General features: G+C 34.7%; 2 protein-coding genes across 2 annotated transcripts; both read right to left on the reverse strand.

Annotated features, from left to right (window-relative positions):
• Nucleotides 1-7,608: 7,608 nt before the first annotated feature.
• On the reverse strand, nt 7,609-12,366 carry LOC104232168 (silicon efflux transporter LSI2-like). Its single transcript, XM_009785290.2, has 4 exons — nt 12,194-12,366; nt 10,724-11,937; nt 10,256-10,445; nt 7,609-7,963 (listed from the first exon to the last, which is right to left on the reverse strand). Exons 2-4 carry the CDS (start codon nt 11,798-11,800, stop codon nt 7,698-7,700), a joined length of 1,533 nt encoding a protein of 510 aa, XP_009783592.1. The 5' UTR covers nt 11,801-11,937; nt 12,194-12,366; the 3' UTR covers nt 7,609-7,697.
• Nucleotides 12,367-16,274: 3,908 nt separating this feature from the next.
• On the reverse strand, nt 16,275-19,131 carry LOC104232169 (equilibrative nucleotide transporter 1-like). Its single transcript, XM_009785291.2, has 2 exons — nt 18,596-19,131; nt 16,275-17,082 (listed from the first exon to the last, which is right to left on the reverse strand). Exons 1-2 carry the CDS (start codon nt 19,119-19,121, stop codon nt 16,349-16,351), a joined length of 1,260 nt encoding a protein of 419 aa, XP_009783593.1. The 5' UTR covers nt 19,122-19,131; the 3' UTR covers nt 16,275-16,348.
• Between the last annotated feature and the right edge of the window lie 4,403 nt (nt 19,132-23,534).

Genomic DNA, 23,534 nt, shown 5'->3' on the forward strand with positions numbered 1-23,534 from the left:
ATCTTGAAGCCAGGCGGCAAGTGGACATCGGGGAACATGCATAGATCTCTGAAGGCAACACTCTTTTGTCCTGCCATTGTTTGCGTGTTTTTCAGCCGTTGTTCTAATCTTTTCACTCTTTGGGTTATTTCTTCCTGTACCCTCTTTCGGGCAGGCTTCTCGATGTTTGCAGGAAGATCAAACGAGTACGAGTGGTACTCGGGATAGTGGTACTGTTCTTGCTGTGTAGCAACTTGTGACTCGTGACAAGACTGTCCTTGGCCATTGGCCCAGGCTTGACGCATTTTGGTCATTTGTTGTTTCAGTGTTCTATTTTCCTCAACCACAGTAGACCCTTGTTGAACCCTCTGACCCTGAGTCTCTTGAGCACTCGTAACAGCTTCGATGTCAGTTATCATTTTCCTTGGATCTTGTGTTTCCAGCTTACCACAACCGACCACCTCAACTTTCTTCACAATTCAAAACAAAACATGTTAGAATGGATTGGGTCGGTCCTCATTATTCACAATATCTTTTCCCATTTTTCAATTCTTCTTTTCTATTTTCACTTTTCATCATTTTTTTCTTTTTTTTTTGGTTGCGGTCGAATCTTATGGGGATTGCCTACGTATCATGACCCCACATGAATCAGACCGTGCGTAGTTCTTGCAAATAAAAGGTAAACGACAATAAAATATTTTTTTGGAATTTCACATTTTCATAATAACAACAAAACTAACCAACTTAATGATGAAATACAGACTCGAAAATCAAACGACCCATATACTCTAATCAAAAGAAATACAAACCCCAAAATGACAGATTCCTTCCCCTATATGCCAATTTTGACCCAAAATCTGAACGGTATTCATTTGACCACTAACTCTTTTCTTGTTTTTTCCAAATTAAAATAAATGACCCGGTATTGCAAACACGGCCTTCCTGCGCCTCGGGGGCGAAGATTTTAAGGTTGTGATGGTCAAAAATCAAAATACGACCAAAGGTGGCTGTTTATGCAAAGTCAGCCTTCCGGCGCCCCGTTCGGGAACATTTGGCTATTTTTGACAAAAACAGCATCACCTGGTTTATTTATGACAAAAATTAAAATTTTGATATTTTTGGTTATTTTTGCAAAGGGGAGGTTGGACCCGGTGAGGGTTGCCTACATATCTCACGCCCTGTGAGAATCAAACCATGCGTAGTTCGGGCAAATTAACCGAACTATTTTAAAACATGACTCTTTTCCATTTTTATTTTTGGTATTTCATAAGCGAATAAAAACTATTTTTAGAAACAAGACTCTCTTTTTCTTTTTTCTTTTCAATAAATAAAACAACCTATTTTTCCGAGCTAAAAATAACAGACTCTTTTTCTTTTTTTCATTTTCCACAGGCAAGAAAAAAACCTATTTTCCAAACTAAAAATAAAAGACTCTTTTTTTTCCTTTCCTTTTTCAACAAATAATGAAACAACTTATGTTTTTCAAACTAAAACAAAAACTTTTCTTATCCTTTTCTTTTTCGACAACCAACTTTCCAAAAATAAAAGACTCTTTTTTTCTATTTTTCTTTGCTCCTTTTTTTTTTAGTAAAACAAAATAAAACATTTCCTTTTTTTCCCTCAAAATTTCGGCAGTGTTTCGCCAGTAATTGATTTTTATTTCTAAAATAATCAATTAACTCCCTAACTGATATTTCTTTTTTCCCCTCTTTTCTCTTTTTCCTCAATTTTCCAACATTCCCGAGATTCAGAAACCGGTCAACATGCAGGTTCGAAACAAATATATGTACAGAGCAAGTAGGATGCATCAGGATGGTCTTTTCTTTTCAGGTTTCTAGTCCTAGACGGACCCAATCCCTGTGTTGAGTCCCCTAAGTCAAATACAACGTGATGCAAATAAGCGTTCCTACTAGGGATCCGGCATGAAGTCACGTTATTCTATGTTCAAAACCTGGGTCAGTGTTCTAGACTGTGTACCCGAGCGGACAACTCGAGTCGAGGAGGGGGCAACTTACCGGGAACCAAAAGGCCATCCGGCTTCGTAACTTGTCCGGCCTCTTTCTTATTTCAAGGTATGACACTAACAGAATAAGGAGTCTCAACCAGTAAGCACATCCCCGGAGGTGAAGAGAGAAGGGTGTCGACACAGTTTATATGCAGTTCAGATAATATCAAAGCGGTAACATTGAGCACACTCAGCAAAACATGTAAGAAAATTAGATATAATTAAATACAACAATTTTTCTAAGCTCGAATTCTGAACCCTGAACCAGAGATTCTGGGTCCGATCCCCAGCAGAGTCGCCAGAGCTGTCACACCTGCTTTTTACACCTATACCCCGCAAAAGGGCGTAAAGGAGTTTTTCCATTTAAAGGACAATCGGAACGGGATTTAATTATTAATTATTCAGAGTCGCCACTTGAGAGATTAATGGTGTCCCAAGTCACTGGTTGAATCCAGAACCGAGGAAATTTATGACTCTGTTAACAGTCCGCGTACCAGAAATCCGAGTAAGGAATTCTGTTAACCCGGGAGAAGGTGTTAGGCATTCCCGAGCTCCGTGGTTCTAGCACGGTCGCTTAACTGTTGTATTTGATTTTATCTGGTTTTAATACATGCTAGCTCATGTGCCTTTTATTAATTTTACACCGCTTTTATTATAATTATTTTTAAAGAATTGCGACGTCATGAAAACGCGTTTCGAACCACGTCGCAATCAATGCACCCGTAGTTATCAACACATTTCGACTTCGTCGAGATTTGGATTTGAGTCGCATCAATGCGCACCCGATTTTTAAGAAGGTTATTTAATTAAATCGTGCCTAAAGATACTAACGTAGTGTTACTTTGGGGAAAAGCCATGAAGTTCGCTAAACGGCCATCCCAAATTCTAATTATTTCGATAATTATTTACTAAGGGGCTCACATTTATTTATTTTTGTGTGGTGAGGCCCGTCTCAATTTGTGAACCTCCTTTCTATCGTTATTTATTTTATAAGAATTACGATGTCGCGAAAACGCATTTCGAACCCCGTCGCAATAAATGCGCCCGTGATTGTCAACACATTTCGACTTCATCGAGATTTGTATTTGGGTCACATAAATGCACACCCAAAAATTTCTTATCCACCAGCTTCTGTCACTTAATTCAACAAAGCATCCACCCTTCAATTTTCGTGATTGATCATCACATGTACACAACGAGTTAATTTATCAACAAGAAATAAAAACATTGATTTATCGTCATACATAGAAATGATAACGATTGCTCACCAACTTAGTTAACAGGAAACTCCAATTGTTCATTTTGTTGGTATTGAAAAAAAAAACTCCTCAAAAGTCTTAATCAAATGCATCACTTTTCCTGATTCGGATACACTTTTCCTTGTTTCTTCCAACAACCTTTTCCTCCTCCTCTTAATAGCTCCGTCACCCATTTCAACCGAACACACATATTCATCTGCCCTTTCCGCCATTCCATCAATCACACAGTGATTACCCAATTCAACAGTCTCAATGTTTTTAAACCAAAACAATTTCTAAAGCGAGTAGTAATACATAAATCCTCAGTTTCTAATTTTCAAACTAACTCAGCTTCCAAATAAAGATGAAGCTTATGAACCAAAAAGGAAAACAAACTGGGAGAAACATTTCGTGGTTTTTCTGAAAATCTAACGATGCAGTGCTTTTAAACAAGGACAAATCAATATACCACACATATAGTAATCAAAACTCACATTTAATTCGAACGCAGTCATGATCTAGTGCAAACCAGATATAAAATAAAGATCTAAAGCTCAAGAGAAAGGGAAATGGACCTTTAAATAGATAACACTAACTGTTTCAAAATTCACGATGCATGGGTTGGAACCTTGACCGCAAACCTCAACTCGAACAATGACCTCAACGGAACCTCAAAACGATACCGAGAAACTCAGCACTCAAGCTCGGAGCTAACGTTCACTCGATTTTTGGTCTGAAACTCGCTGCCTCTCTCATGCTCTCGTTCTCTCCGTTTCTCGTTTCTATATGTGTGTATGGTTATGTGCGTCGACGGGGGGAAGGGCTGCTATGGTGGTGGTTTCAGTTCGTTTTCCGGCGAGCTGAGGGAGGAGGGGTTAGAAGAAGAAGACGTGAGAGGGGTTGCATGAAGAAAACGACGTCTGGGGGGTGGGGTCGTTCCTTGCGCAGCTTCGCTGCTTTCCCCCAGCTCCTTCTTCGTTTTTTTAGCTCCAATGGAGAAGATAAACTTGTGGGGAAGGGGGGGTCTGTTATTTCGTTCGACGAAGAGCCATGGATGGCTGCTTCAAGCCAACGATGAACGAGAGGGTATGGTGTGGTTTTGCACTGCTACAGCGCTGCAGAACGCTGGTTGTTACTGAGGAAGAAAGGCACCACAGTGGGGTGAGTCCGAGAAGACGACGATCAGGGGGGTGGTAGGGTGCGAAGAAGATGATCCGGGTGAGGTTGTTCTTTAGAGGTAAGGTCGTTTTTCGCGCAGCTTTGCTGCTTTCAACTTCTTCCTCCTTCCCTTCTTCTTATTCTTTTCTTCTTTTTTTATAGTGTAGAGTTTAGGGTTTTTTGGGTAGGGTTTTTAAGTTAAGGGGTATGGGCCTAGGAATTATGGGCTTGACAATTGTGGGTTAGGTCTAAAATTAGGCCTAAAGATGGGTTGCTCGAGCCCCAGCTCTATTCTTTTGCCGCGAATGAGATTAAAAATACGCGCCCATTTATTAGTTAGTCCTACTATTAAAATAGTTTATTAAAACTAACTAACCATTAAAACAAATCTATTTTTTGTATTTTCAAACATTATATTAAAAATAAGAAATACGATACTATTTTTATATTTTTCTTTTGGATTAAAAATGACTACAAATATTAATGAACTTATTATTATATTATTATATATTTTTTTTTGTTGTAATTTTGTTTTCTTGTACTAAAATAAAGTGAAAGAGTCAAAATTACTTAAAATATCTATATTATGCCTAAATTAAATATTTTACTCTAATATATGAAAGATCTTAGGGAGGGTCAAAAATCACATGTCTACACCAAACACACCCTTAATTTGTGACTCTTATAATAGTTATTTTACTTAGGGTTTGTTTGGTATGAAGGAAAATATTTTTCCTATCAAGAGAAGGAAAAAACATTTTCCAAAGCTCCTTCTCCACCCTATTCTCCATCCCTACCAACCCACTCCCACACCCACCACACATCCCACCCCTACTCCATCCCCCGCCTACCCACCCCACCCCTCAATCTCCACCTCACCCTAAATAAAAATATTATTAATAGTACTTTCTTTTCATGTTCTAATTTATTTTTTTTTGCATTTCAACAAATGAGTATGTTTTTTCTACATGATATAAAAAAGTATTTTTTTCATTTCAACAAAAAAGTACTTTTTTCATGATGTAAGAAATTTTTTTTGTTTCATTTCAACCAAATAAGTATTTTCTTTTCATGATGTAGAATTTTTTTTATTTCAATAAAATGAGTAATTTATTTTCATGTGTTAGAAGAGTACTTCCTTTTCAACCAAAAAAAGAGTATTTTCTTTTTAGTTATGGAGCACAAATTTTAAAGTTATTTTTGCATAAAAAAGTAAAGCATCACATTAGTTTCTTTGGGTTTGTGTGAGTTTTTAGAAGAATAATTAAATTCTTAAAGAAAATAGAGTCCTGAAAACGTTTGACATTTAGGGGGGGAGGGCAGGGGAGGGGATGGGGGCGATCAAGGAAACATGGGGACTTGGGAGAAGGTGGGGGGTGAGGAGAGTAGCATAAAAAATATTTTTTCTAAAAAAGTATTTTCTGCTCTCTAACCAAACGCTAGAAATATTTTTCGGAAAAAGTTTTCCACTCATCAACCAAACAAAAGAAAATAAGTGATAAAATCATTCATTTTCAATGAAAACATTTTCTAGAAAAATATTTTCCATGGAAAACATTTTCCTTCAAACCAAACACACCCTTAATCTCGTGTAAACACGGAACGTAAGCAAGTATTGGCTGAATACATCTGAAGACACTTAAAGTTGGCTCCATTTTTTATTTCGACACCTAAATTTGAGTGTTCCAATTGATCACATATAGTACACTACACTTTCCCAATTAGACACTTCTTACTGAGTTGACACATAGAGTGAACTTCACCCAAAATAGGTGCATGAAGAGCCCAAAAACAGATTTTATCTTCATTTTTTCTTTTTATTTCTTTCTTTCTTTCTTTCTTCTTCTTCTTCTTCTTCTTCCATAATTGTCTCCCCCACTTTCACCATTGTTGTGCCTCCACCATTAATTTAGCTCGAAAGTTTGAACCAACAATCGTCTTAATTGATTGAAACCGAAGTGAGACTGTATTCTTCATTTGAAGTCAAAACACCATTAATGGAGTCTTTAAGAAAGCTTGAAGGTTTAAAATGGGTTACTTGATTTGATGAAAATTTGAGAAATTAATACTGGGGGTTGTCTTCATGGGAAATCTTTCGTTGAAGTTATAACAAATTTGGAGGAGTTTCTCTTGAAATTTTGGATTAAAATCGTGGTTGGAACAAGAATACACATGAAGATAGTAAATAACACCAAGAACAATAATTAGGCCGCTATACACATTGCTCGCAATCCGGTTTTTCATGAACGCACTAAACACATAGAAGTGGGCTGCCACTTTGTCCGTACCAAACTTGCTGCCGGGGACATTCAGTTGTTTCATGTGCCTACTACAGCTCAGTTAGCCGACTTGTTCACCAAGCCCCTCACTGGTGGTGTCCATCATGGGTTGCTGTCCAAGTCGGGCGTTATATCCCCGTCCAACTTGCGGGGGGGGGGGGGGGGGGGTTGACGTAATGAGCTCTAGCTGGAAGCCCAAATTCACACCAGCTGATCGAGGCCCATTATAGTGTAGCAACATGTCTTATTTATGTACCAATATATTAGAGAGCTCAATGTAATTTTCTGATACAAAAAGTCTCGGGTAAAGCCCATTGTATAAAGAGAGACAATTAGCTTTATTCAGTTAGTTTTTGTACATTCTTCCTCAATAATGAAAGAAGCTTCCAGATACTCTCTCCCAACTGACCTTCTTCCGCCTTGAAACAATGATAAACTTTGTTGGTTTTGATCGATTCTTTGCATGTTAACAGAGATCCATCCTCAGATAAATAAGTAAAATGAATAAAAGAAGATGTTCATATATATATATATATATATATATATATATTTGATATGATCAGGCATATTGAAGTAGATAGCAGAGACAAGTCTTTTACATTAAGCTCAGCCGATTCGGGTGAATAATTAAACTTCTGTTGAAGGAAGAACAAGGCCAGCGCAGGACGAAGCTATAAATTTCTGCAAGGATGTTCAAACTTGAAAGAAGTTAAAAAAATTTCCCAACAAAGGGTGTTCAATATTTATATCCTCTAAACCTAATATTTTATCTATATACATAGGGATCGTTTGGTTTGAATACGACTTATGCCGGGATAAGTTATACTGGTATAAGTTATGCTTGAATTAGTTATGCTGGAATTGTTTTTTCACCAAAGCCATAGAACTTTATTTTCTCACACAAAAATTATATAACTATGACTTTTTTTCCCACTAATATCTTGTTGAATAACTGAAGAAAAACTATACATTTGATACATAATAGTCTTCTTTAATTTTATTATCACCAAGTCACAAGCATATACTAAAATGTAGATTTCATCCTCTGATAAGTGTCAAACCAATAGCTGTAACAATTAGAGTAGAAGGAACTCCAAATTTGAGATGACTCCAGAAAGAGAGATTGTAGCCAAAGGGTTGAGCGCGACGAGCTTGTTCACATACTATCAAGTTGGCTGCAGAGCCTAATAGTGAAAGGTTCCCTGCCACAGTGCTTACCCAGGCTAAGATGAGCCATGCTTTCTTCTCACTTGCAGGAGATATTGCTGCTGTTGATGCTGCTACTCGCCCTCCAAGCAATAGAACTATAAGACCAAATTGACAAATTATTTTAATTAAATCAATCAAGAAACTCATGAAATATAAGGTGATATATATGCACACACGGGACTGGGAATATCATGGTAACTAAAGTAGTCTAATTAGAAGCAAGGGGTATCAAATTTAGCCCAGTATCAGCTGGTTAGACATTTAGGGGGATTTGCATCTATACCTGCTTTTTGGGTCACGTTTTAACTTGTGCCCGCTTTGCGAAAAAAATTGCAAGCGTACCCACTTTTTCGCGTAACTTCAGCATACGAGGCTGAAGTAGCTAAGGCAATCACGCAAAACTTCAGCATTCTAGTAGACGGGCCTAAAGTAGCAAGTGTGCTGAATCAAGTGTGCTGAAGTTTTTGTTTGTAATTGCTGAGCTTAAGCATAGTAGCTGAAGTTTTGTTCTCTATTTACTGAAGTTTTTATTTGTAATTGCACTAAATAAGCTAAAAAAAAATTGTTTTGGATTCATTAGTTTTGTCATTAAGCTTTTTCAAAAACTTCAACAGAAGATGCTGAAGTTATTTAGTTCATTTATAAAAACTTCAGCACTAAATAAGTTGAAGTTTTTTTGTCCTGGATAAGCTTTTTCAAAAACTTCAGTAGAAGATGTTGAAGTTATTTAGTTCATTTGTAAAAATTTCAGCACTAAAAGCTGAAGTTTTTTTTGTCCTGGATTCATTAATTTTGTCATAAAGCTTTTTCAAAAACTTCAACAGAAGATGTTGAAATTATTTAGTTCATTTGTAAAAACTTCAGCACTATATAAGCTGAAGTTTTTGAAAAAGCTTTCTAACATACTAGATAAATAATCAGATTGCCAACAGTATCTAAATCATAAATTTTGGAAACAATAAACGTGAAAAGAACAAAATTATCATTGTCTACTAATTTACATACGTGGAAATATTCACAAACTATTGTCTACTAACTTACGTAATTATTTATAATTTATTTTTAAATAATCTGATCAACATATTTATGGCAATAATTCCATGAACTGAAGCTTCATAGCAGCACCAATAGCAGTAGAAGAAAGAAGAAGAAGAAGAAGAAGAAGAAGAAGAAGAAGATGATGATGATGATGATGAAGAAGAAGAAGAAAACGAAGGAGGAAAATGAGGAAGAGAAAGGGGGCTGAAATTGTTTAAAAAGTGGATACAAGTTAAAACTTTTTTAAAAAAATCGATATAGATTAAATGGGGGCGACCAAATAGGACGCCCCGTGCAATTTTTACGGACATATATATCTATTGGTGGGTCATCGTGCAATTTTTACGGACATATATATCTATTGGTGGGTCATTTTGCTTATATCCCAAGTTAACTTGTCTAAAAGCTTAAGCAAGTTTGGGCTACATATGTAGCTCCAATTGACCCGTAAAAAGAACTTGTCGAAAGATGAAAATTTATGTCTTTTGGGTCTTGTCTGATGTAGTCATGGTAAATTAAAAAAAGGCTTCTATTAGTTGATTTGGTAATCAAACAAATGAAAATTAATACTCCTATTAAGGTAGAAATGACACCAGGTAGCCACTCTAAAGAATTGCTATTTGGGAATTAGCTAGTGCATCATGAATTTCAGTTTTTCAGTTGAATTTTTTCTGGACAAAAGTATCTTAAATCTCCTGAAGTTAAGATTTTAATTTAAAATTTTACGACAAAATAAGTATTGGTTAATCTCTAAATGACATCCCTAAAAATAGTTATCTATTTGTTCAGCACAAATTGACCCACTCATTTTGATCCAAGCAAATATTGGGTAGGTTATGACCTAATATGCTTCGGCCTAATTTAACCCTTTCAAATGTAGCCCAACCTGCAAGGAAGATCAATATGGGCCGACCACTGAATTTTAATAGAGTATGATATTTGAGGTTATGTGGAGAAATATTCAAGGTTCCAGGCAGTAAGCTATTGGATAACTATTCGAGGAAGCAGCAGAAAATTTCTAATAAATCTCCTTTTACAGCAGTGAGGTTGCTGAAGTTTTCCTTTGTTGAATTACATGCAAACGCATTTCTATTGTCCTTTCGTATAAACCAATTAAATAGTTCTTGAATTTGGGCCATATGGTATCATTTCAATTTGTTATGTCCGGGCAAGCAAGAACTATGGATGGTGACTTTTAAAAAGGGTGTTAATTGGTTAATGTAGTGCCATGGATCTTGACTAAACAAATTAGTACATTGAGATACCAATCGGCTAATATTTGTATCTTATCTAGCAGATAGTAGATGAAATGAGAGTAAGAGTGACAAAAAAGGAAAAGATATACAAACCAGTAGGCACATTTGAAGCCAGATTTGAGAGGACTAGTATTACAACAGCAAGAACTGCAATACCAGCAGCATGATCTATCTTGGCATATGGTTCCATTAATTCCCAGAAAGCACTTGGAATCCCTGTTCTGTTAAAACCCTCAACTGTGATAAACATACCACAGAAGAATATCAACAGAGAATAGGACACCTGTATAGTTGAAAGAACAGAGTGAACAAGTTTAGTTTCTATATAAGTAGGTCAAGAGTTTAGTTTATGTATACTATCAGGTCACTTAAAAGATAAGTTGGTCTAGAAACCTAGGAAAAAGGAATATCAACGGTTAAAACATTTTAAAATGAAGTGGTTGTGTAAAAATTCTTTACATTATCATTATATATAAGTTAAATCCATAAGTGAAAAGTGTGATTATTGAACTTGCTGTGACAACATGAAGGAATGAAAACTCATGTGAACCCCCATTTTACCTTTTCTAAGCATGGTCTGGCATCTTTGAAATCAAGAACCACAAGCGCAAGTGCTGCTGTAATAGCAGTCCATGACATATTCAAACCCATCAACAACGATATTAACATTCCAATTGTAACCAAATAAACACATATTTTCCATAACAATCTTTTCCTTATCGCAGCCAAATTCTCCTTTGTGAAGTTTTGATCTTCACATCCATCGACAGTCTTCAAACAAACATTCTTGTCCCTCATTTGAAGTGATCCATCATTTGGTACTTCATTTGAATCTTTCGCGCGATTGTCAAGTGTTTCATCATGATTTATTAGACCATTGGAACTCATTGGATCAACCGAAAACTGTTCCAGAGAATCTAATGAATTAACATGTGACATAGTTGCTGGCGAAAAGCAATGAGAGACTACTACTTCTTCTTCAACTAATTCTATACCACCATTTTCGACATCCTTCTGAACAGACAACAAATTCCAATTCATGCAAAGCAACAATACAGCATTAACAACAACTCCAACTAGCATTGCAGGAAGTATACCAAATAAAAACTTCCCAAATGTTATTTTGCTCTGTACTGCTATAACTAAGTTCTGAGGGTTCCCAATAGGAGTTGCTGAAGATCCAATATTTGCACTCGAAGCAAGAGCTAAAAGGAACGGATGAGGTGGGAGATTTTGTTGCCTAGCAATTTTCAGTACAAATTCAGTTAACACAACACAAGAAGTATCATTAGTGAAAAATGCACTGGAAATTGCAGAAATCAAACAGATTCTGCAAAGTAAATCTTTAGCTCCCATACTTTTCCAAGCCAATAATTTTCCCAAGTATTTAAACATGTCTGCTCTTTCTAAATAGATGCTCACAACCATTGTTCCAAATAAAAGGCCTAAAATTGGAAGATCAATAGCATCATATGCTTCATCTGGTGTCAAGACGCGAAATATGACCATAAGCATAGCACCGAGGAGTGAACCTGCTGTCCTTCCAATTGGCATAAATGGAACAGCAGGAAAAACTGCTAATACCCAAAAAATAGCAAAGGCTATTGAACCAAGAATCACTTTCTCAGTTGATGCCATAGCTATTGTTCTGAGACTTAGTGAAGTCCTTAAGTTTTTCGTATGTTCAAAATGTTTCTAATAGTCAGAACATTAGCAGGTAAAAGCAGAAGTATAATTTGAGTTGCTGGAGAGATTTTACTAGGAACTGAATATCCCTGAAATGTAAAACAGGGAAACAAACGTTAATTAAACACAAGAAACTGAAAAAAAATGGCATGTGAGATTTTTAAAAAAATTGTGTTGGAAACTATCAACATAGAATTGGAAAAGGTGTAACACGTTCATGAAAATGATGCGGTGCAAATTTAACTGATTTTTGTGCTTAGTCTAAGAACAAACAAGAAATTATAAATTAATGGAACATGGTATAAGCGAAGAAAATAAACATCTTAGAAGAAAGAGTGGACTCACCTAGACCAGAAAAAAGATGATGATTTGCGCTAAAACTTATTGACTTTTCAGCGGGTAGCATGTACATTTATATTCATTTGGATTTCTGGTTTGAATATTGGAGTGTAGATAGCAACGTCTTGAAAAGGAAACTGAAAAATGACAAAAGCAAAATGAAGACTGTATACTTTACCACTATGCGATCCACGGACTTGTTGAGTGACTTTTACACATCATTCAATTACATGCTTATTATAACTGGTTTAATGAATAAACTGTTGCAAATCGCAATCCTCCGTACAAATAGTTAGGTAATCCAGGATTTTTTTTTAAAATAAAAGTAAACCATGAACATTCTATTTTTATTTTTTGGGTAGTTTACTTTATTGTCTTGTTTGCTTTGAGGTTCAAAATCGTCATAGTTATTTATAAACTGAAGGAAAAGTCTGCTCAACTAAACACTTTTTTGTTTTACATTTTTTTCTTTCATCTATGTCACAATTGACCAAAACTATGGTTGTTTATCGGAAGGGTTGTACCGGGCTTCTTACGGAAAAAAGAGTCCGTCCAATTAGTGGGGCAGGCTGGTTAATGAGCTGGGGTTTCGGGCTTGTAGAGGGCTTGGATAATTCGGGTTATATTGGGCCCGTTTGGGTTCGGGCTTATCCGGTTTGAACCGGGTTGGATTTATTATTTTTTTTAGTGTATTATATTTTCTTGTTCAATGTAATTGATACTTAAGCGTTTGTAAACTTTTAAAAATTAAAATAAGTATTTTAAGACATAAAATTAAACTTTAAAGTTTAAAGTGTTAAATTTAAAATTTGAAATTGAAATTTAAGAGGGACTTGATCCTAGGACCTTGTTCCCTAGGTGCAACTATAAATAGTGACTTCAATAGCCATTGTAAAGGACATGATTTTCTAACAAACTTATGCTATAGATTATTCAAGAGCTCAATAATACTTTATTTCTTATCTATTGATATTTGTATTACTACCTCCGGAAGCTCTGCTCTCTGAACCAAGCTATTTGCTGTCTTATCTCGATTTCAATGCTAAGTCTTGCATTTTATTTAATTTATTTATCATTTTGGGATCAAATCGATTCGCTTGTTTATAAACCACGTTACAAATTCAATTGTACTGTTGTATAGGTAAACACCAATAAGTTACACATAAACCTCTCTATAACAACATCCCTATATAATTGTCTTTCACAACAAAAGTCAAGTTTTTCTCGGAATTGATTTTTATGATATGTTATAATATATGTCCTCTATAACAATATTTCACTATAGCATCTAAAATATCGGAAAAAATGAGGTTGTTATATAGAGGTTTAATTGTATATACCCCATAAATGTTAGTAACTCAAATAAAACCCAAAGCAAAATCAAATTAATATTTAATGCTAACAAAAGAAATTCAATTCAATACTAGGAATGATAATATATAATAAAGGATATCTATTTTCTTAGTTTTATACTCCCTCCATTTCAATATATGTGAACCCATTTGACTGGGCACGAAGTTTAAGAAAAGAGAGAAGACTTTTGAACTTGTGGTATAAAATGAGGCACATATATTTTGTGTGGCTATAAATCATTGTATAAAGGTAAATTGTTTCCAAATTAGGAAATGAGTCATTCTTTTTAGCACGAACCAAAAAGGAAATAAGTTCACTTAAATTGAAACGGAGGGAGTATTAGTTTAGACAATGAAAATACCCAACTCTTTTTTTGTTTTGTTTAGTCATGTAAGTAATACTTAGCTATATTTGTTTTTATGTGATTTTATTATCTTTATTATTGAATATTTTAGTACAATGTCATAATACGTCTTACTTTATTTTATATTGTTTTTTTGGATAATACTTTATATAGTTGTATCCTATTAGGACTAAAGAAATATTTGGAGTACAAGTTATATATTTTATGCTATAAAGATTTTACCAAAAAATCCAAAAAATTTGAGAAAATCGAAAATTCTGAGAAAAAACGAGATTGAAATACTCGACTTTTGTTGGGTTGGTTTGATTTACAAATTTAAAAACCGACACAATTAATTTAGTTCGATAAGTGAAGAACGCGAAACAACTCGACCTATTACACCCTTAATTGGCTACGTGGAAGTGAAGTGTCCAAATCTAAGAAGGGAAGTGATGGCTCGAACTTGAAAGGTAGGTTACGTTACACAAAAATTTGAGCATAGAAAACTCAAATAAAGACACAAAGTTTTCAACTATGATTAGTGGACTACCAACATTAGTGAAGTCGACATCAATCAAAGATGAAAGCAGGAAAAAACTGGCAGATTAATAACACAATCAACTTACAAGTCCGGAACCCAATTGTGATCTTTTGGACAAGTGTGATATAAATATGTGTAAAAAAAGTGATCATTCTATATATAACGCGGTTTTATATCGCGCTATACTTTAAGGGGTCGTTTGGTAGAGTGCATTAGTAATGCTGGTATTAGTTATGCTTGCATTAGTTATGCTGGTATTAGTTATGCTGATATATTTCTTATCCATTGTTTGGTTTGATGTATTAAAGCATTACACAATTTCTTAAAGAATTGCTTGTTTACAAAAATACCCTCAAAACCAGTCCATCACTCTAAAACTTTTTAAAAGAAACAAATGTTGAGAAATATTTTTATATGAAAAAGTTTAAAAAAATTATTTGATTTGTCTACCTATATTGTAATATAGAACTAAATATTTATTTATAAAAAAGGAAATATGCTAAGTATTTATTTATTTACTAGATATATAATTTTATTTCTCACTATTTGAATTATTTTAAACTTGCATTAATATAATAACTAGCATATTTTAATCAAGCATAAATTTTGAAGGACAATTTTGTCTTTAACTAAGCTAATGCATGCATTAAAATCCGTTGCATTGCTAATACCATAGTTTTCTATGCATTAGTTATGCATATGATAATACCAAATAGGATGTATAACTAATGCTTGCATAACTAATGCATAAGTTTAAAATGTCTACCAAACAAGGTATTATTAATACACAAAGCTAATGCAAGCATTATTTTATCTAATGCATCCTACCAAACGACCCCTAACGATATTTTGGCCATTACAGTATAGCGCGATATAAAACCGCGTTATATGCTTTGTGTGTATTTTGACGCATATCGCTTTAAAATATTGCGCTATACATATCTCTTTTCAATTTTTGTATCTATTGTAGGTAATAATGACCAATTAACAAAAGAAAATGTCTTCTAAACTGACCCCCCCCCCCCCCAAAAAAAAAAAAATGGAGAACGTTGCTATCATGAAGTTTATTGAACAAAAAAACCAAAGGAATTATCTGGAGGCCTCAAATAACTATGGATTCTTTCATGGGATATTGTAATAAGAAACAGTTGTTACCTGCAAATGTTTAAAATTAATGCGACCAACGATTGTTTCTTGGTCCAAGCTATTTTTGCTACACTACAAAATGACTTAAAAGCTATTTTTGTTTTAAATCACTTAAAACAAGTCAATCCAAACGGGCTCTTAAACTTGTCTTCCCAATATTTCTTTGGTCCAAGCTAGTAAGATACAACTATATACTGTAATTTTCAAGAAAATAACACAATAATATGATATAAGTAATAACATTATACTAAAATATTCAATAGCAAAGATAATAAAATTGCATAAAGCAAATATTGATAATTAATAAGCCTAATAAAAATTAACATAATCTAAAAATGCTATATAGGTCATACTAAAATAAGTATAGCTAATAAGTACTATTAATTACGTGACTAAGCACTAAAGAAAAATATAAAATCGTGAAAAAGTTTATGAAGTATTTATAAATTACATTACACTAAATATTTTTATGTATAAAATATTTTTAAAATTGTAGTATAAATGTATTATCGGGTTGATTTGATTTCTGTTTGATTTTTTTTAGTTAAAATCATACAAATCCAAGTATGGCCGGATTTTTTTCTCCAATACTTAACCAAATCAAACCAAACCACAATCGAATTTTTTTCTTCAGTTTGACTCGGATTATCGACATGGTGCGGTTTATCGAATTTCTTTGTACACCGCTAAGTAGAAGTTAGGTATTGACAATGAGTTCAACAACAAAACCAGTGTAATCCACAAGTGAGTTATGGGGAAGATAATGTGTACATACAAACTATATAGCCCATAGCCAAGATATAACAGAACCAATTGTGAGACCAAATATTAAGAACAAAACAAGCACAGTCCCAGCTACCTCTGCATGTTGCAGCCGGACAGTTTTTGAACCCAACATCATTAACACACTAGTAAGGTAGCCATTAGTTAGCCCGAGAAGACAGGTTAGGATTGTAACTGGAAGCTCTGTTCTGAAAAATTTGGGCCCGTGCAAACAACCATAGAATAGAGGCAAAAACAACAACCTCGAATAGCAGGCACTAATAGCAACCTCAGCATTTCCAACAAGACATATAGAAGTAAGAGACTTCCCAACCAGATCAAAAACATTGTAGCCAGTAATCAACAGGATCGGATACCAATCCTTCAGAAGCTGAGAATGCACGTCCTCTGTAATATATCCTGGAAATATGCACAAAGTCACCACATAAATGCTTAGGATTCCAAAGCCATACCATTTTACCGTCCCAACAATGTCCCACAAGGTCGTCGATCTCCATAATCCTCTCGTTACACCACCCTTCTCCTCTTCCTCCTCGTTCACTGTCCGAGTTTTAAGATCAGTGTAGTATTTAATAACTGGAAGCCTATGTGCCACATTATAAAGAATAATGCACAAGATCATCATAGCAATGCTGACAATAAAATAAAGGTTTGCACTTTTTCTCAGCCCATCAGCATCTTGTGGGTAAACAGCTTTTGTTAAAATTCTAAGCAACGAAACAAGGACACCTGCAATACAGAACAAAAGCCCAGACACAGTTATATATTGTTATTAGGGGAAATGTTTGAATTAAAAAAAAAAAGGAAATTACGAAGTGACTGAACCAGGGTCATCATCAACTAAAATATCAGCTAGTCCAGCTACATTCAACCAGTTAAATCACTTTACTCAATCCAAAAGAGAAAAATTCCACCAGTTAAACCATGAAAACGATTACTTGTTCAACAATAAAAAATACTCTCCGTCTCCGTTTCAGTTTATGTGAATTTAAGAAAAGAGAAGACTTTTAAACTTGTGGTATAAAATGAGACACATATATTTTGTGTGGATATATAAATCATTGCATAAAGGTAAATTTGTTTCCAAAAGTAGTCATTCTTTTTGGCACGGACAAAAAAGAAAATAAGTTCACATAAATTGAAACGGAGGAAGTATCAAGCAGAAGTCTAATGGAAAGCCACATCTAGGCTGACGTCTATGAAGAAGAATAAGTTTGTTCATTAATTATATAGACTGCTTCAAAATTCGAACACTAGTGAAAACCAATTTTATTTGCAAAATAGGCTTTTTCAATTTTTCCTACAGATTATTTTACAAAATTATATAACCGCAGCATATAAAAATGTCCAGTACAAACATTAAGTATTGCTCTAAATTTAGATAACCTCAAACATAAATCTATTGACTGATTAGTAAGAAAATGCAGTACTCAATGAGGTGGAACCCTAATCTGTACCTTCACCCCATATACAATTCCAATCAAATAAAAGTGAGAAGGTCACCACTACATTTCTTACTTGAACCAATCAAACTTTTCATTCAAATAAAAAAAAAATCAATGGAGAAAGTGAAAATAATATAGTATTATATTCCCCCAACATAATGAATCTCAAGTTTAAATCAGCTAGCAACGAGAAAAAGAATCAATTGATATTTCCAATTAAGTTGTTACTAGTCACGGATTTCGAGAAAATCACCTCTTATTCTTTGGCTTTCCATATCTGGATATTTTCGTGTTGACTGTTCTTCTTATGAATAATACTAATAGTGATCAAGCTCTACATACGTAATAATTTACCCTTCTGTTTCGGTTTACGTGAACCTATTTTTTTTGGTCTGTTCCAAAAAAAATGACTATTTTCTAAATTTGGTAACAATTTAGCTTAAACTTACAACTACCCTTAATGAAAAGTTTTTATAACCACACAAATGCTCTGACCCCTTTTTGACTTGTTTAGGACCACAAATTTCAAAAAAATTAATTTTTTCTTAAACTCCGTGCCCAGTCAAACAGGTTCACATAAATTGGAACGGAAGAAGTATATAAAACAAAAAGAAAAAAATGATTTAAGTTATAAGTACACTAACAACTACGCTACGCTAGCAAGTTATTTATTATATTTTTCCGATTAACAATTAAATAGTTATCAAGCTCTACTTACGTAATAATTTATATAATTATGTAAGTATATTTACACCGTTAATACAGAATCTAAACGAATAAAAAAGAACATATTATACCTGAAGCAGCGGTTCCAGCTAGAGTAGCCTGAATGTACCTGTCAGGCAACTCTCCAGCAGACCCAATTACTCCACCTTGAACCAACCCATTCGCAGCCCCAGAAAGCCCAACAAGCCCCACCGTAACATAGAACCCACCATAAATTCCAACTCTGCCCTTAACATACCAAAAATCCATCAAAGGAACCATGACCAAAGCCACCACATACAGAAACATCCCAACATTAATTCTCACAAAACAACTCGACTTATTAGCAAAACCAACTATAAATAGCAGACAAACCAAACTGAGTGTCATGTTTACGATGGCGAAAGTACGATCAACTGATACCGTTGGATAAAGGAAGGTGAAGTAGTCAACGGCTGTGATGAAGACGTTCCATGGGAGAACGTAACCTGAGCCGAGGAAGAAGTAGATTACATAGGCTATGTGGAATGAGTCCTTGGGGATATTATTAGGATCGGATGAGGGAATCAGTTGAGCTGTTGTTGATTCAGAATCTTCGTGTTCACTGACTAAACCCATCGGCGGTGCTGTAATTTTCCAATTGTGGGCAGTTTTTTCGGAAGATGAAAGTCAACGGCGTGGAAAGATTTGCTGCATCATACTCTGGGGCAACGTGGGAAATCTTTTAAAAGAAAGGGGCCATTTGGTCCGGAAACAAATTATAAGGAAATGGCGTGTTCACACCAGGGGTGTCTAATGGGTGGGGCGGGCCGGGTTGAGTAGGAAAATTAGTAACCGTACGGGTTGGGATCCGGGCCGGTTACGGGTTGGGGCTTACCGAATTTAACGGATTCGGGTTTATCCAGGTAAAAAATGAACCGTAAGGATTACGGGTACAAGGGGCCGGGCCGGGCCGGGTAGTGTAATTCTTAATTTTTTTGTCTTTTGTATAACTATTGTAAGTTATATTAATATAAAGTAAAAATATAAATAATAAAATGAAGATGAGAAAAAATTGCACTTATAAATTGCAAGTGCTACATTTATTTCAAAATTACAAATTGAAGTTTGCATTTAACAAGTAAATTAATGAAAAAAGAGTAAAACTAAATTTTCATGCATAATAATACTTCAAATTAATCTAACAAACTAAAACATTAAGCATAAATACGTCTAATAATTTTAAAATAACACAAGTTATCTCAAATCAACTTAAATATGAATTTCTGGAGGACGCTCAAGACAACTCTTCATATGCCTCCTTAAACAGCTTGTTCCACACTTTGGATGAAGATTTAAGACTCGACCACAATTCTTGCACTTTACTTTGTGAACTTCTTCATTTTCTTCTACCACCTCAAAGTGTTCCCAAACATATGAGCGCACTCTAGAAGTACGGGGCATGATTTAACTTGAATTAAGAAATTGAGATTGAGAAATGAGAGATGAGTGAAGAAATGAAGAAGAGGGGGATGGTGTATTTATAGTTTTACAAAGGGTTAAATTTGTAATTGCAAAAAGTGTTAATTTTTAAATAAAACAAATGGCCCAAAAATGGGTTAATTGTGCAAATCAGCCGTTGGGAAACGGCTCCTTGGCAGGTGACCGTTGCCAACGGTAACCAAATAAGCCAATCAACAATTTAAAAAAAAAAAGAAACTAGTTGTTAACCGGTCTGGGCTGGTTTAACCGGTTCTACAGTATTTCTGTTGACCGGGTACGACCAATTGAAAATAGGTGAACAGACCAAACCCCCTACCTCTTTAACCCGGCACCCTTGTACCGGTCCGGGCCGGTTTCGGCTTTAACCGGTCTGGGCCGGTCTGGTTACGGTTAAACCCGACCCGTTGGACACCCTTAGTTCACACTGCCTATAGCGGAGGAAGAAAAGAATATGATATTATCTTGTTTTTTTTTTTAGCAAAATACATAAATTGGCATCTGAACTATACACTAAATTCATGTTACACACTTTCTGAGGACATATAACATATTACACACGCAACATTTCAACATTGTGCATAATACACACTACTTTTGTCACATGGCACGTGCGTGTTTAACAAAAAAAATGAGCGCGTCAAACCAATGCATTATCTGTCCAAATCCTTATATAAGCACACACGTCTAAATCTTATTTGTCCCCTTATTTTTGTTAATATAATAATTAAATGAAAAGAAAAAGATATCCAGGTCATTCTTCCCTATTGGAGCCCCTGTCGTCCCTGGAATCCGACGACAACTGCAGCCTCCTCATTTCCTCCCTCTTGCATCTCCTTTAAGAAGATGTTAGCCATAACTTGTAATGCCGGTAACGACCTCAAGCAACAAACCGAGAACTCCATTGCCTGGTCGTTAGTTCCATTGTCAGTTCATGGTCAACGAGCTTAGATTTTCTTCGCGTGGGTGGAGCTATCAGATATTTCCGGCAAGCTGGTGTTCTTCGTTCAAATCCGGTCTCGTTTGGTTAAAACAAGGCAAACAACGGCGACCTCCATTTTCCGACCACTGTTATAATGGCAAACTCATCGATAACAATGGTGATTCCACAGCAAACAAAACAAACAAAACTTATAAACTAAAAAATGGTGAAAGTTTTATAGAGTAAGGAGAAATAGTATAGTAAAGAAAGAACAAAGATGACGAAGAAAGCATGTCTTTAATGAAAGAAGAATTTAAGTATGGTGACTTTCTTCTGAGGGAGAAAGAAAAATTAGTTTAAGTGTTTAGTTTTTAAAAAAAAAAAAATTAACATGTGTCATGACGTTATTGGTGCATGACATTACACTTATTCTCCAAAATTGGTCAAGAAAAAAGTGGTGTTTAATAAGCATAATTTTGAAAAGTTACGTGTATAATATGATACATGTCCTCAGAAAATGTATAACGGGGATTTGGGTATAATTTAGGTGTCAACTTATGTATTTTGATTTTTCCTTATTGGACTTCACACATCTGCTACTTGATGCATGTTTTTTTCTTTCTTTTTGCTCTCAGGCCCCTCGCGTTTTTCTTGGTTGATATATTAGAAGATTACGTAAGGATGTACTATGTATGATTTGTAAGAACATTGACATAATATAAGCCAAGATCAAATATATGATATTAGGATACTATACAACTTATAATAGCAAGAATAATTGTGTACCTGCCATACAATATTACGAAGGACTAATAGCCTATTTGGCCAAGCTTATTTTTGGCCAAAAGTGCTTCTTTTTATTTTTGGCCAAAAGCACTTTTGGCCTCAATTTGAGGTGTTTGGCCAAGCTTCTGGAAGGAAAAAAATGCTTTTGAGGAGAAGCAGAAGCAGTTTTGGAGAAGCAGAAAAAGTAGCTTCTCTCCAAAAGCACTTTTTTGAGAAGCACTTTTGAGAAAAATACACTTAGAAACAGTTTTTTAAAGCTTGGCCAAACACTAATTGCTGCTCAGAAGTGCTTTTCAAACTAATTAGCCAAACACAAACTACTTCTCACCAAAAGTACTTTTGAGGAAAACACTTCTCAAAATAAGTTGATTTTTGCAACTTGGCAAAACGGGCTATAAGTCTTTTTCTTTATTACATTTTCTCCAATATGGCGGCATCACTGAATGTGTGTTTATATAAGGGCTAGAGAAGGAATCTAGCTGCAGTTAATGAAACCCTTATAGGCTCTCCTCTTACTGGCTTCATTGAGTTGAGCCTACACCAACCATGACACCACCACAACCACTAAGCACATTAAGGGGAGAAATGCAAAAATAGACAGATTTACAAGTTGTCATTTAAAAATAGCCACAGTTTCAAAAGTAATCGAAATTTAGTCACTTTTCATGTAATGACAAAACAGAACGAAAATACTGTTCAAAATCGGAAAAATACTCCAGCATAATATAATGGAGTTCCAGCATAAGTATACTGGAACTCCAGTATATTATAATGGAGTTCCAGCATAAGTATACTGGAGCTCCAACATATTATAATGGAGTTACAACATAAGTATACTGGAACTCCAGCATAATATACTAGAGTTTCAGTATAATATACCGGACCAGTATAATATGCTGAAAGTTCATACACAGGTGCTCCCATCTCTAGTATATTATGCTGGAACTTTCCGCGTGTTGGAGTTTCAGCATAATATGCTGGAAGTTAATACACAGGTGCACCGATCTCCAGTATATTACCCTGTACCGGTCCTTGTTGCAACAAAATATTGGCCATTTTTCAATGATTTTGGAAACGCTGGTTATTTTTGAATGACCAGTCCGAAAACTGGTTAGCCCGTACTATTTTAACCACATTAAATGTATGGCTCAAAAACCAATTATCATACTTATAATTAGGCCTATATTTATGGACTATTATAAAAATAAGACATTTAAATTTAAACAAAATATTTAATAATGCAAGCTATTTTTCTTACATGATTTTATCTATGAACAACATAAAAGGGAGAAGTACATACAATATGTTAGAACATCAAGAGTAGTTACAAATTTAAATTAGGAAAACTACCAGCTATACTCATTTATAAATAGATTATTATAAAATTGATCAATTTATAAAATATTACTAATATTAGTTAACTATTACCAACATTAGCCAATTAGTTATTTGTAGCAAAAAAAGTCAAAATTTTACTTTCTTTTGAGTGAGTGTTATTAGAATAGATTGGGTACATCTTAATGAGCTTGAATCTCAGTATTAGGATAATTTGGTGGAGTTTTGAGGTAGTTTGAATTGAAAATTTGAAATAGAAGATGAACATGAAAAAAATAATATGTGTGATACACCATGTATCATTTATGTATCGCATATATATCATAGTTATATCAAATGTGTATCACATGTATATCCATGTATACTTGTGTTTGTGATACATGCGTGATATATGTCTCGCAGAAGAATTTTTTGACTCGATTTTAACTACGGAGTTTGATACCAAATCAGTCCAAATCACCTCCAATCTTTCTCAAATTTTGTATATTGACTCATCTATATATTTTTAA

Source organism: Nicotiana sylvestris, chromosome 3, assembly GCF_000393655.2.
Source record: "Nicotiana sylvestris chromosome 3, ASM39365v2, whole genome shotgun sequence".
Lineage (NCBI taxonomy): Eukaryota > Viridiplantae > Streptophyta > Magnoliopsida > Solanales > Solanaceae > Nicotiana > Nicotiana sylvestris.

Bases quoted from the DNA above. Each gene is read 5' to 3' on its own strand.
- LOC104232169 (XM_009785291.2), bottom strand. From the start codon at position 19,121: ATGGGTTTAGTCAGTGAACACGAAGATTCTGAATCAACAACAGCTCAA. The intron at 17,083-18,595 runs GTATAATATGTT...TCTGTATTGCAG, and splicing joins AGCTGGAACCGCTGCTTCAG to GTGTCCTTGTTTCGTTGCTT.
- LOC104232168 (XM_009785290.2), bottom strand. From the start codon at position 11,800: ATGGCATCAACTGAGAAAGTGATTCTTGGTTCAATAGCCTTTGCTATT. The intron at 10,446-10,723 runs GTAAAATGGGGG...TCAACTATACAG, and splicing joins CCAGACCATGCTTAGAAAAG to GTGTCCTATTCTCTGTTGAT. The intron at 7,964-10,255 runs GTTTGTATATCT...TTGGTCTTATAG, and splicing joins GGCTTCAAATGTGCCTACTG to TTCTATTGCTTGGAGGGCGA.